This window comes from Natrix helvetica, assembly GCF_964273705.1.
Source record: "Natrix helvetica genome assembly, chromosome: Z".
Lineage (NCBI taxonomy): Eukaryota > Metazoa > Chordata > Lepidosauria > Squamata > Natricidae > Natrix > Natrix helvetica.
The window spans coordinates 111,906,269-111,919,889 of NC_138554.1; the positions used below are offsets into that span (position 1 = coordinate 111,906,269).

The 13,621-nt window shown below is 36.9% G+C and overlaps 1 protein-coding gene across 7 annotated transcripts in view; it reads right to left on the minus strand.

Moving 5' to 3' along the window:
* The window catches only part of ARMC3 (armadillo repeat containing 3), a 135,197-nt gene that overhangs the window by 8,265 nt on the left and 113,311 nt on the right, over positions 1–13,621 (minus strand). For all 7 annotated transcript variants that reach the window (XM_081932921.1, XM_081932920.1, XM_081932916.1 and 4 more), the window contains 5 exons: positions 13,221–13,470; positions 9,422–9,558; positions 8,198–8,366; positions 6,793–6,893; positions 5,362–5,466 (listed from right to left, as the gene is read on the minus strand). In XM_081932921.1, the coding sequence (XP_081789047.1) occupies positions 5,362–5,466; positions 6,793–6,893; positions 8,198–8,366; positions 9,422–9,558; positions 13,221–13,470 (762 nt within the window). The remainder of the gene's footprint in view (positions 1–5,361; positions 5,467–6,792; positions 6,894–8,197; positions 8,367–9,421; positions 9,559–13,220; positions 13,471–13,621) is intronic.

Here is a 13,621-nt window from a genome sequence, read left to right on the forward strand (position 1 = left end):
GATCCAGCAAAGAATCATTCCCAGAGAAAAATCATCCAGATGGCCTAAGCTCTATGGTCTCCCCAAGATACACAAAGAAGGAACCCCACTCAGACCCATAGTCAGCTCCATAGGCTCACCTCTACAAAACCTAGCCAAATTTCTCGCCAAACAACTACAGCCCTATGCAGAATCCATCACCTCACACGTAAAAAACTCATTCCAATTCATAGAGATCATAAAGAAACAAAACTTACAGCCCAGCGACCTACTCGTGAGCTTCGATGTTGTATCACTCTTCACCCAAGTACCAATCAAAGAAGCCTTGACAGCTATCCAAAACAAATACAACCCCCCCAAACATATCCTAGATCTGACCAACCACTGCCTATCCAACACATACTTCATCTATAACGGACAAAAATACAAACAAATAGAAGGAGCACCCATGGGATCACCCCTCTCACCTGTCATTGCTAACCTCTACATGGAACACTTTGAAACCCAAGCTCTAGAAAAATCCGATCACAAACCCAAACTCTGGCTCAGATACGTAGACGACACCTTCATAATCTGGCCACACGGGAAAGATAAACTGGACAACTTCCTCACACACCTCAACAGCCTACACCCCAAAATACAGTTCACCATGGAAACAGAAGCCAATAACCAACTCCCCTTCCTGGATGTCTTAGTCTATAAGAAATCCGATGGATCCCTAGGACACACACCATCTACCAGAAGAAAACACACACAAACCGCTATTTGCACGCACTCTCACACCACCACCCAGCACAGATCAACTCTGTAGCCAAGACACTCATCTCCAGAACAAAACGCTTAGCTGACGAACAACACCTCAAAACCGAACTACACACTCTCACCAACGTACTTACATCCAACGGATTCCAAAGAAACAATATCACTAACCTAATCCAAAAAGAAAACCCCACTAAAATCCAAGACAGTGAACAAGAAAATGGCAAAGCCCTCCTCCCATACATAAAAGGCACCACAGACAGAATCAGCAAGATCCTCCACAAACACAACATCAAGACAGCATTCTACACAAACCGAAAAATATCCACCATCCTGAGAAACCCCAAAGACAAAATAGAGTTAGAAAATCAAGGAGTATATGAAATCCCATGCCCCACCTGCCCCACCACATACATCAGACAAACCAACAGAAGAATAAAGGCACACATTGAAGAACACAAAAACTCAGTCAGAAAGGAGGAACCAACTTCTTCCCTGGTCCAACACCTCAAAGCCACAGGACATGATATAGACTTTAAAAAGACCAGAACTATTGCCAAAATTGACACTTTAACAACAGAATAATCAGAGAAGCTATTGAGATAGAAAAACGACCACACAGCATGAATAAACGAGATGATACCTCCCGCCTACCAGCCATTTGGAAACCCGCCCTCACTGACAAACGAGTCCCTAACACCAAGAATGATACCAGATCCACACTCACGAAAACCACACAGGATGTCACTATCACACATCCACACAAAAAGCAAGCCCAAACCCACACCGATAATGACCACAAACCAGAAGCCCGACCACAAACCAGAAGCCAGACCACAGCTGCATTATTAGCCTTTAAACCCCTCCAATCCATACATGAAGCAAACTGATGCCCACCACGGAGATGTGGCACGACCACAAATGCGAAGCCAAACAACAGTAACGCAGCTCACCAGCTCAAATCCCTCTGCAACTCAGACTAACACAAGCACAACCAGGCCCCCACCCAAACAGAACACGCCCCCATCCAATCAGAGCACAGCCAAACTCCCATCCAATCAGAGCACAGCCAAGCCCCCTACCAATCAGAATACACTTCCACCCAATCAGAATGCAGCCAAGTCCCACCCAATCAGCACAAACCCCCACTGGCAGTTAAAAAGAGGAACCGGCTGAGATCTCACATTGCTCCTGGAAGCACCAAGCCAGAAGCACCAAGCCGGAAGCAGCAGCCTGAAGATGATGAATGAGACTTCATCGAAACGTCGTGAAGATACTTCCAATTCTACGCGGGAGAAAACCCGAACAACCAAGACGTACATATATATAAGGGTACGTAAGGGTATGGCTAGCTGATGAGAGCTAATTAGTCTCCCTTTATTTATTTATCAGTACAAATACAACACACACACACACACACATATATATATATTTAACTGCCAGTGGGGGTTTATGCTGATTGGGTGGGAGCTTGGCTGCATTCTGATTGGGTGGAGGTGTATTCTGATTGGTAGGGGGCTTGGCTGTGCTCTGATTGGATGGGAGTTTGGCTGTGCTCTGATTGGATGGGGGCGAGTTCTGTTTGGGTGGGAGCCTGGTTGTGCTTGTGTTAGTCTGAGTTGCAGAGGGATTTGAGCGGGTGAGCTGCGTTGCTGTTGTTTGGCTTCGCGTTTGTGGTCGTGCCACATCTCCGTGGTGGGCATCAATTTGCTTCATGTATGGATTGGAGGGGTTTGAAGTGGCTAATAATGCAGCTGTGGTCTGGCTTCTGGTTTGTGGTCGGGCTTCTGGTTTGTGGTCATTATCGGTGTGGGTTTGGGCTTGCTTTTTGCGTGGATGTGTGATAATGACATCCTGTGTGGTTTTCATGAGTGTGGATCTGGTATCATTCTTAGTGTTAGGGACTTGTTTGTCAGTGAGGGCGGGTTTCCAAATGGCTGGTAGGCGGGAGGTATCATCTCGTTTATTCATGCTGCGTGGTCGTTTTTCTATCTCAATAGCTTCTCTGATTATTCTGTTGTTAAAGTGTTCAATTTTGGCAATAGTTCTGGTCTTTTTAAAGTCTATATCATGTCCTGTGGCTTTGAGGTGTTGGACCAGGGAAGAAGTTGGTTGCTCCTGGAAGCACCAAGCTGGAAGTACCAAGCCGGAAGCAGCAGCCTGAAGATGATGAATGAGACTTCATCAAAACGTTGTGAAGATACTTCCAATTCTACGCGGGAGAAAACCCGAACAACTAAAGACATACATACAAACACCCGCGAAAACCTCAGAAAACAAATAAATATATATATATATATATATATATATATATATATATATATATATATATATATATATATATATATATATATATATATATATATATATATATATATATATATATATTTATATATTTATATATTTATATATTTATTTATATATATATATATTTAAACAGATGATTTATGGTTTAATGTTTTAGGTGAAAGCAACAAACTGTGGTTTGAAACCATGGTTTATTAAATATAAACCATGGTTTCATGCAATATGTGTGTTCCCACTGTTTTCTAGACTGGAATAAAAAATTTTGCATTTTCAAACATGGCTGATGGGAGAAACATACATCACACCTAAAGGATGCATGGTGCAACTATCCTTGAGTGAGGTGGATATAGCCCCACAACAGTGCTTTGACAGAACACAAATTTTTCTCCCATTTTTGTGAGTAGGGTGGGGAGGACTTAGATCTTTCTTAATCATCTTATGCAGACAATTGTGTCATGAACTGCTGTGTATGAGATACAGAAGGATGCCTTCAGAGAAAAAGTGCAGGGGCAGAAAGGCTATTCTATTTTATTTGGAGTATACAGTAATAAATAGATACTACATGCTACTCTGTCCACTTTGTGTCCACAACAGCCCTAATTTCTTTTTTCTTTTTTAGCAAAAGCAGTAGCAAATAATATATATATATCTCCTTAATTACACCAATTGTATCAAAATAAGTTAATTGGCTTTTGATTAAAATAACACATTAAAGTAAGTGTGAAGTTGTTTTTATGAGTCCTCTAAGGTAAATATCCATAAAGACCCACTGAATCTGATAAGGTTCTTTCTCCGGGGTGGGCGGGTGAGTGGGGGTAGAATCTGCATAGGACTGTGACTATAGCAATCTGCACAGTCACATTAGACTGTGACTAAATCCAATCCATTTAATCTTTTGGACAATTATTAAAAAGCCATCTACTATACTATGCAATAACAAGCTAGCCTTACCGAGGCAAAAAAAAGCAGCCATTCACTAGAGATGCAGCAATAAAGTATATGACTATATAAATTATTGGGTGCCTGTGTATATAGATAGATATACACATATATAATTTAACAATGGTATATGCATTTCATTCCATGTTTGAATTAGGAAATATATGTGACTATTGATAATGCTACATATATCCTTTTAGCATATTTATATTATTATATATAAATCATGTTTTGTAAGTGTCTTAAATGATTACAATACAAAAGACACAAGGGCTATCTTGATTGTAGTTGAAATCAGAGTAGGAGGAGCTGCAGGTATCAGGAATCCATTGGTGTTAATGCTGTATAATATTGACCCTAGTTACTAAATAAAAATATATAAAACATGATGTGAATTGGTAGTTCCCATGTTTGCTTTAGTTAGCAGCAAGAAGGTTTCCTCTGCTTAGTGCCATTTATGAATTAATGCATTTTCCAGCTTCTATACTCTGGAAATTTTTTGAGTCTGGAAAATTTACTAGTGTTATTTTCTGGACACAGAATATAATATAGTATAGGTAGTCCTCGGCTTACAACCATTCCTTTAGTGACCATTGAAAGTTACAATAGCACTGAAAAAAAGGCACTTAAGACCATTTTTCAAACTTATAATGATTGAATCATCCCCATGGTCACATGACCAAAATTTGGATAGTTGGCAACCATGTATTTATGATAGTTGCAGTGTTCTGGCATCATCTGATCGCCTTTTGCAATCTTTTGACAAACAAAATCAATGAGGAAACCAGATTCACTTTAAAAAAGTGTTATTAATTGAACAATTGCAATGATTCATTTAACAACTATGGCAAGAAAGGTTGTAAAATGGGACAAAACTCACTTAGCTGTCTTGCTTAGCAATGGAAATTTTGAGGTTGTAAATCAAGGACTACCTAGATGTAGCTTTTACTAGAAATCACCATCTTGCCAGATAAAATCAGAACAAATAGAAAATATCCCATAAACTCTTGTTTATCAATTACTTAAAGCCTCAAAAGGAGTTTCATGCAGGAATTTAGTATCATAATAGAATTTGTCTTAATCAGCATGGCAAAATAGCTTGTTTCTGATGCCTAAATGATGGATAGGTATGAATGAGACTACATAAAATTAAATTGGTGACTAAATGGTGCCATGAGATTTTTAAATTTGAGAAGAATCTATTTCACAGAAACTTGAATATCTTTCTTATTTTAGATCATCATTCTTATTTAAACTTATTTCAAATTTCAAACTGATAAAGTGGTTTGATTTTTCTAAAAAGAACTTAATTTATACATTTTTAAACCTACAATTCATGAAAGAAAGAAGAGCAATTACAAAAATTTAAATACTTACTTATTTCTGCTAGATTTTCTGATACTAGTGACAGACGCCCCAGTTCGAGAGGCTGGGGTCTCTTGTGGCTTTTCCTCGATTGATATGGACATTGCTTGATGTTCACTGAAACAGAAAGGATGTTATCAGACATTTATTCTGCATATTGCTCAGAATAAAACATCTGAACATTTAATTCTTTTCAGTGCTGCTGAGTTTAGCCTAAGAAAATTCAAACAGGGTGTTTCTATAGGTATTAAATATAGCATCTTAGTTATGGAAGTTGTGACTAAGCAATAAGAAACAATGAGATTTTAGAGTGGAAAATGTATATGACATTAAGAAATAACTTATTTCATTTTATATAATAGACACAATTTCTCCCTAAGTATGTATATTTATGTGGTGTGAGCTCAGTTTCCTCCTTTCACTTCTACTTTGTATGTGTGTACTTAAATCCTATTTTTGTATCGGTATTACCTTCTGTTGATATGGATGCTTCAACCTAATTTAAGAAATTTGAGAAAATAAACATTTCTTAAGGCAGTCACACAAATGATTCTCCTTACATATTGGTGTTGACTGAAACTAATAAGCTGTGTAGAAAGCTGGAAAATATGAATACTGAGGATTTAATGCACTCCAGTTTGTGCATCCTTTTCCCCTACCACAAGATGATTGTTTTAAATAGCACTTAAATTGTATACCACTTCACAGTGTTTTGCAGCTGTCTCTAAGTGATTTACAGAGTTCACACAATCTGGCTTCTCATTTTACTGACCTTGTAAGGATGGAAGGCTGAGTCAACCTTGAATTGGTGAGACTTGAACTGCCGAACTGCGGGCAGCCAGCAGTCAGCAGAATTAGCCCGCAATACTGCATTCAAACCATTGCAGCACCATGGTTAGATTAATATTAATGCATATTTTAAAAAGCTGAATTTCAAAACTTTATGTTTATGAAAAGAAATATTAAAAACTTGGTGTTAATGGAACTCTGCTCTTTAATTTCCTAGTGGAATAGCTTTGAGCAGGGCTTAACTGATCAGCTATAACAGGGGTGTCAAACTCGTGGCCTGCGGGCCAGATGTGTTACATGTAGGCCATGTCCCCCATTTTAGTGAAGGGGGGAAGTTGCAATATATTAGGTGATGACAACTTGTCGTCGTGGGCTTGACACCCCTGAGCTATAAAGTTTTTTATATGAACTATCATTAGTTCTCCACCCACCACCTGAAACTTACATAAACATTACCTTTAGAATAAGGATACAGACATTTCTACAAATATTTAAATCTCTTAATGGAAAGAGAAGGTTATTTGAAGCAAGACATTCCAGGATATTTCATGAACAATGAAAAACCTTTGCCTGAAACCTTGGAGAATTAGATTGGCTGGCTTCAGATGAAGTCAATTATTAAAATCTCTATAATAATCTTATTAGTAGACTCACAGTTCTGATAGTTTAGCATTTATTAAAATTATAGCACGATGATCATTAAGCTCCTGAGCACAGAGTTCCTCTAGTGACAATAGTTTTTCACCAGGTTTCACCTATAAGAAAATTTCAATAAGGTATGTGATATAAATTGTCTGCCATCTCTAGAAAGTTTACAAAAGTTATTGAGAACTCTTGCTAATGCTATATTAGTAATATTAATATTAATTTAATGTTAAGTACATAGGAATAATGTTCATGAATAAAATGCCTGAAACAAAATTCAGCTTCATTTTAGAATATGAAGATTTAGTTACATACAAACTAAGATTTTTTATTTAAAGTAAACTCTAGTTTATTAAAGTAACAAATATCTATTGAAGCCAGTTTTTAAGTTTCTTTTAAATGACAAATTTTATTATTGTACATCATAACAAAACAGCTATTACAGTATTAAATGGTTTTTGAACTTTTTAACTTGAACTATTTGTGTGAATAGCATTAAACTATTAAAAACCCTGTTAAAATATTTATTTTTTATTGTCGTTCCTGTTTTGAATGATCTTTTGTTCTTTTAGATGTTACAAAATTATTTTTATAAACATCAGCAATAAAGTATACACTGATGATTATATGGATTCAAACTCATGTTCATCTTTCAGCAAAAAAATAGAAATGCCATATTATATGATCAAATAGTGGAATAAGCAACAATAAAATTATTTCTGAAGTTTTTTAATCTTTAAAAAATAAGTAACATATACATTGATGTTTTTTAAAAAATCCAACTGAGAAAAGTGTAACGAAGTAAAGTATTAAAAAGTGTCTTTGTACCTATACTTATAGGGACGCGATGGTTCAGTGGCTAAGACACTAAGCTTGTCAATCAGAAAAGTCAGCAGTTCGAATCCCTAGTGCCGCATAACGGAGTGAGCTCCTGTTACTTGTCCGAGCCAACCTAGCAGTTCGAAAGCACGTAGAAAATGCAAGTAGAAAAATAGGAACCACCTTTGGTGAGAAGGTAACAATGTTCCTTTGGCATTTAGTCATGCCCGCCACTGACCACTGAGACATCTTCGGACAGCACTGGCTCTTTGGCTTTGAAACAGAGATGAGCACCGCCCCCTAGAGTCAGGAACAACTAGCACATATGTGCAAGGAGAACATTTACCTTTTACTTATACTTATAGTAAGACAACAGCAGATAAACCTCAGTCCTATTTATACTTGTGATAATAAGTGACAGTTTAGCATTTATCCTCACATGACCCAGATGGTGGGAAGTAAAGTGCGATGCACTTTCATAAATGTGAAGTCTTTTGCTATGATCTTCTATGTACTGGTGATGTTAACTAATGATCTTTGTTTGATAATCAGTAGTTTTGTAAAGACTCTTAATGTATACTTAAAGCAAGTTTACCTGCCCATAGTCATAGAATCCATCCAAAATTATGTTAGTTGATGCTAAAAACCCCATTTGACTGTATTTTTGTGGAAGATTGTGATCAAGTATTTTTTCCAATGCTGCCTCACTGAAGTTATTTTTGCGACCAATAGAGAGGTTAATTTCATCAAGAATATCTAAAGCACTTTAGCAAAGAAACAAAACAAAAGAAGACAATTACTAAAAACATTGTTCCAATTCATTACAATATTTCTCCTATTATACTGTAATCTTTTACAAACACAGTACTGAAATACATCTGATTTCAGATGTGTATTGGCCAACCTTTTCTACTTCTCTGAAGACCATGTCCACAAAATAAAACAGACAGGACAAGAGATTTACATGATAGTAAAAGTAGTCAAAAATCAAAAGGTAGCAAAATCACAAAACCAGCAGCCTTGTGTAAAATATCAAAATTTTACTCATATCCCAAAAGTTCTCATTAGACTTGCAGGAAATCTCAGGATATTTGGAAATATTTTATTGGGGATACCGACTGGAAGTAAAGCAAACTCCCTGGTTCTGTCAGTGCTGTTTATGATCTACGTGTAAGCCTAATACATGACTAATCCCTTTTTGCCATTATCTAATTCTCTCCAAGAATATTTACTCGCATTTAAGCAATTTAACCTTCATCTCCTACATCCCTTAAACTGATGCTATCCTGATGTGTTAGTCCACAATTTTTATCATTTCCTGAACATTGCCAAGCACAATCATGTGCCAAGAAGATTCATTATTTATTATAATTATATGATACCTACAAAAGAGTGTGTATTAGTGTGTTCCAATTATCCTATAATAAAAAAGATGAAATGCAAAATCTAAAAATACACAAATTCAAAGGCCAACATGATTGGAGTAAAGATGCAAAAAGGCAGCATAAAAATATAGTTATTACAAATAATAACAAATTAATAATTTTTTAAAATAAAAAATATAGTTTATATTATGAAAAAACACCCTCATGCACAAAACTATCATCAGGCTTCTTTCAGAAAAGAGACTGTGGCAAAAATGAAGGTGTGACTATTGTGGGATGGGCGATGAAATGGAATATCTGATGTCACGCCTGGTTATTCCCTAAATATGGATACACTATAATAGAACATGAAGACAAGATGGATATAAGTCAGCATAAAAACAAGGATCTGATCCCACCACCATTAATACTACTACTTTGGCATCTCAACTTACCCCAGCCTGGTCATTTCAGCTGCTGTTAATTCATCACTCGCACAAACCATAACAGCCCAACAGGCATTTCTTCGGACTTCATCATTCTTAGAATGTAGAAGTTTAACAAGAGGTTCAAATCCACCAGAATTTCGTAACTGAAAGACAACATTTGTTTGTTTGTTAAATTTATTTGCTGTCCATCTTGCTTAGGGGCTACTCTGGATGTGGCCCCACAGCAATAACAAAACAATAAAATTGGGGAAAAAATGATAAAAATGTAAATATAACAATAGCAAAGGAAAAAAATAAACAATGGAGGTGCAATAATATGAAATTAAAAGAAGATGGGCGGAGAGGGAGCACGAAGTGCAGGGGAGACTTGGGATCAGCTAATTCGTCCAGCAGCCACCTCCAGTGATGGGCTCCCTTATTGGGTCCCCAGAGCCAGTTCTTCAGGCTCTTTAGAAGAAAGAAAGGGAGGGGCAAACTTCATCCTGGAGGACAGGATGTTCCAGAGGTTTGGTGCTACAGCAGAGAAAGTTCTTCAACTGAATCCTGTTAGAGTTCCTTGACTGACAAGATAGTCAGCAGGCCTCTGCCAGCCTGGCACATAGGACAGGCTTGTTATATATAAATAGGTTGGCAAGGGCTGCACTCAACCTAAGGAGCAAAATTGCTGCCAAGGATACTTACTCAATTAATTAGGACTGAATAATTAAGGCTATACTTATAGTGAAATAGCACTAGAGATTTCCTTTCTAGCCAACGTAAGGTAAATCCTGCAAAGAGAAATAGAAGGACTTGGCTTTTTCTACAAGGACTAAGATAGGTTTGAAGTACCTACTAATGAGCTTGAATGTTATAAAAATTATTTGGTCTCAACCACAATTGAGATTGGTGATTTTATTTTATTAAGCAAAGCAGTCACCAAGTAAAACTCTGATTGAGTTTATGATTTTGATTTAGCTTTCCTTTGTTTTGCCCACAAAGGTCATAATGTTACTTTTTTTTATCACTATGGTATCTATGACTGGTCACTGCCCAAGGTAGTCACTAACCTACCTGTAAATCAACAAAATGGCTGTAATGCTGGCAACTGCTGAAGCTACTAATTACTGGACTTTCCTACTTTCTGCTATTGCTCCTCCTTACTGATTCCTATTCACTTTCTGAACAAGTAACGAACAAGCAACGGACTTTCAAAAAAGTGGTGAAGAAACATTTTTCCTTGAGGGAGAAGCATGTGAATGGGTAACATCAGAAAGAAAGAGGTAACTGGCTATCCTTTTTTTTTTTGAGAATTTTTTCTATTTTTTATTCTCTTACATAGCATTTTAAGTATACATTCACATAGTTGTTGCTCTTCTATACATATATTATTCTTATACATTTATTATTCCATTTAATGGGTTGTAATATACAATTAGGGTTGCTTTATTTACCATCCCTTCTTCCTGTTGTAACACCACCTCATTTTCCCTTTCTTTTCCTCCTCCCTCTCTTCTTTACTTTCTTCCTTCTTCCTCTCCTTCCCCTTCCTTCTTCCCTTGCCTTTCTCCCGCTCCTCCTCTTCCCCCTCCTACCCTCTCTCCTTCTCTTCCTCTCTCTTCCATCCTCCTCTCCTTGCCTCTTTCTTCTTTCCCCCATCTTCCTTTCATGTCCTCCCCCTTTCTCTCTTTCTTTTCTATTATTGTAGGTGTGGGATGGTATTTCCGCAGACCCAAATATAGTTTTATATCATTTCTTATTCCCATACCTTTGCTAATCTATCCTAGCTATATTTTCCTCCCCTTTATTTCTCACTTTTGGCTGTATACTTATATATTTAATATTTTCTGTTCTGTTTTCCCCTTCTTCCCCCCCCCTTTTCCATTTAACAGTGCCTCATCTAGGTTCTATATCTTCTCCCTATTTTCTTTTCTAGTTTCCTTTCTCTAGCTAATCACAGAATCTTCCCCATGTGTTGAAATACTCCGATTCCTCTTTATCCTTTATTTTCATTGTCAACCTATTCATCTCTGCACAATCTAATATCTTTTTTATTATCTCTTCATCTGTTGGTAGCTTATTTGGTTTCCAATTTTGGGCAAATACAATTCTTGCTGCTGTAGTTACATGTATAATCAAATAGGTATCCTCTTTCTTGAATTTCTCTGGGATAATACCTAATAAGTATATCTCTGGTCTAAATTCTATTTCTTGTTGTAACATTTTCTTTAACCATACTCTTATCTTAGTCCAAATTCCCTTGCTTTTGCACATGTCCATCACATGTGATAGTATGAGCCTATTGCTTGTTGACACTTTCAACAATTCACTGATTTGTCTTTAGACACCTTTGCTAATTTTCTGGGTGTCATGTGCCATCTATAGAACATTTTGTATAAGTTTTCTTTATAGGCCGTTGACATGGTTAATTTATAGTTTCTTTCTCATAGTTGTTGCCACTTTCTAGCTCAATCATGTGGCCAAAATTCTTTGCCCAAATTAACATTATATCTTTAACCACTTCTTCTTCTAAGCCAGTTCTTAATAGGTAGCTACATAGTTTATATAGAACTGATGGGTGTAGCAGTTAACTTTCAAAAAAGTGGTGAAGAAACTTTTTTTCCTTGAGGGAGAAGCATGTGAATGGGTAACATCAGAAATAAAGAGGTAACTGGCTATCCTGTGGAAGGAAGTCTAGCAAGAATATATTTCAGTAAGATAGTGCCTTTCTTAAAATCTGAAACCTGGTCTACCCACCAATAAATGTTATTGCAGCCTTTTCAAATTATTTAGACACAATTTGTAACAACAAATTTGCAGGCTTATTTACAAGCAGATGGATCTGTGAGTAAATGTATCAACTGGAACACAGCAATTGCATTAGATACTGACCAATTTAAAACTTAAATTAAAATTTTTTAAATTGTGTTTGGAGAGCTAACAAAATTGCCCCGTTGCCAATCCCTGAGACCAAATATATGCAAATAGCCTTAAACTGACCAGTAGCATTGAATTTCAGAATACGTACTTATATTATTTGATAGGGCTGTGCAAAGCATTCACAGAAGGTGTTTTGCAAAGGAGGTCATGTGGGGAAAAAGATCCCTCCTCAAAATATTAAAGCAGCCATGTCTGTAACTGCTTTGCATTGCTGGCAATCCCAGTAGAAGTATTATGTGTGCATCCACATACATGAATAGACAGCTGGCCAATAGCTTTGAAGCAGCCCTCAGACGTCCGAGTGAAGCAGACAACCCCCCCCCCAAAAAAAATTTTTTTGTATAACAAGCTTTACAAAGTGCATCTTTAAAATGCTTTCCACAGTTCTATGATTTTATCACAATTGTAAATGGAAAGCCTGGTGTCTGGGCATTTTTTTTACATGGAAAACATGAATTTTACAACAAAATAATTGTGGTTTGTGTAGATTACACAAATGATTACATCATTTTTTTCACCGTGCAGTATAACAAGGATAAAATTTCTCCTTAGGATTTATGTATACTACATAGCTAAACGAAAGCTGACCTTACTTACTGGTAGATACTTTTTTCTGATTCACAGTTCAATTTCTAACCCGCTTGTCCTTTGAAATTTTTCAAATCTGGCTGAGAAGCCAGAGGGTAACTAGCATGAATATAAGCATTGCAAATTGTTTATTGAAACTGCCAATTTTACACAACCAAGTATTAGAGATCCAATATTAGAGAACCAAAACTTTGACCTTTACCTAGAAATACAACAAAATATGCTGATCCAAGAAAGCTGTGGGATATGAAAAATGCCAGGATCTGTTTTTCTTAATATAGAGGACAGACACGTGACTTACCTCAGTTCTGGCGTCAGTATCACAGCCCATAGCAGCCACGGCAAGAGCTGCTCTGCTCTGCACAATGCTGTTAGTGGAATTCAGTGGTTCTACAATGGCAGTCATAAAACCATGGCTTTGGATGGTGAGACGTAGTGGCTCCTGCATGGCTAGGTTTGTGAGAACGGAGGCAGCACTAGCCACGGCACCATCTCTTTTACAGCTCAGAACACTAATTAGCAGTTCGATAGCTTCAGCTTCAGCAACAGCACTACAAAGAGGGAAAAGGAAATAACAGCAAAGATATATTATTCTTCCCCAGGCGAGTTATGGTAATTAAATCGTGCATACTGAAAATGCAACAATAAAAGTGTCAATAAAAGCAGATCATTTTCAATGAAAATATAAGAAAAAATAATGAA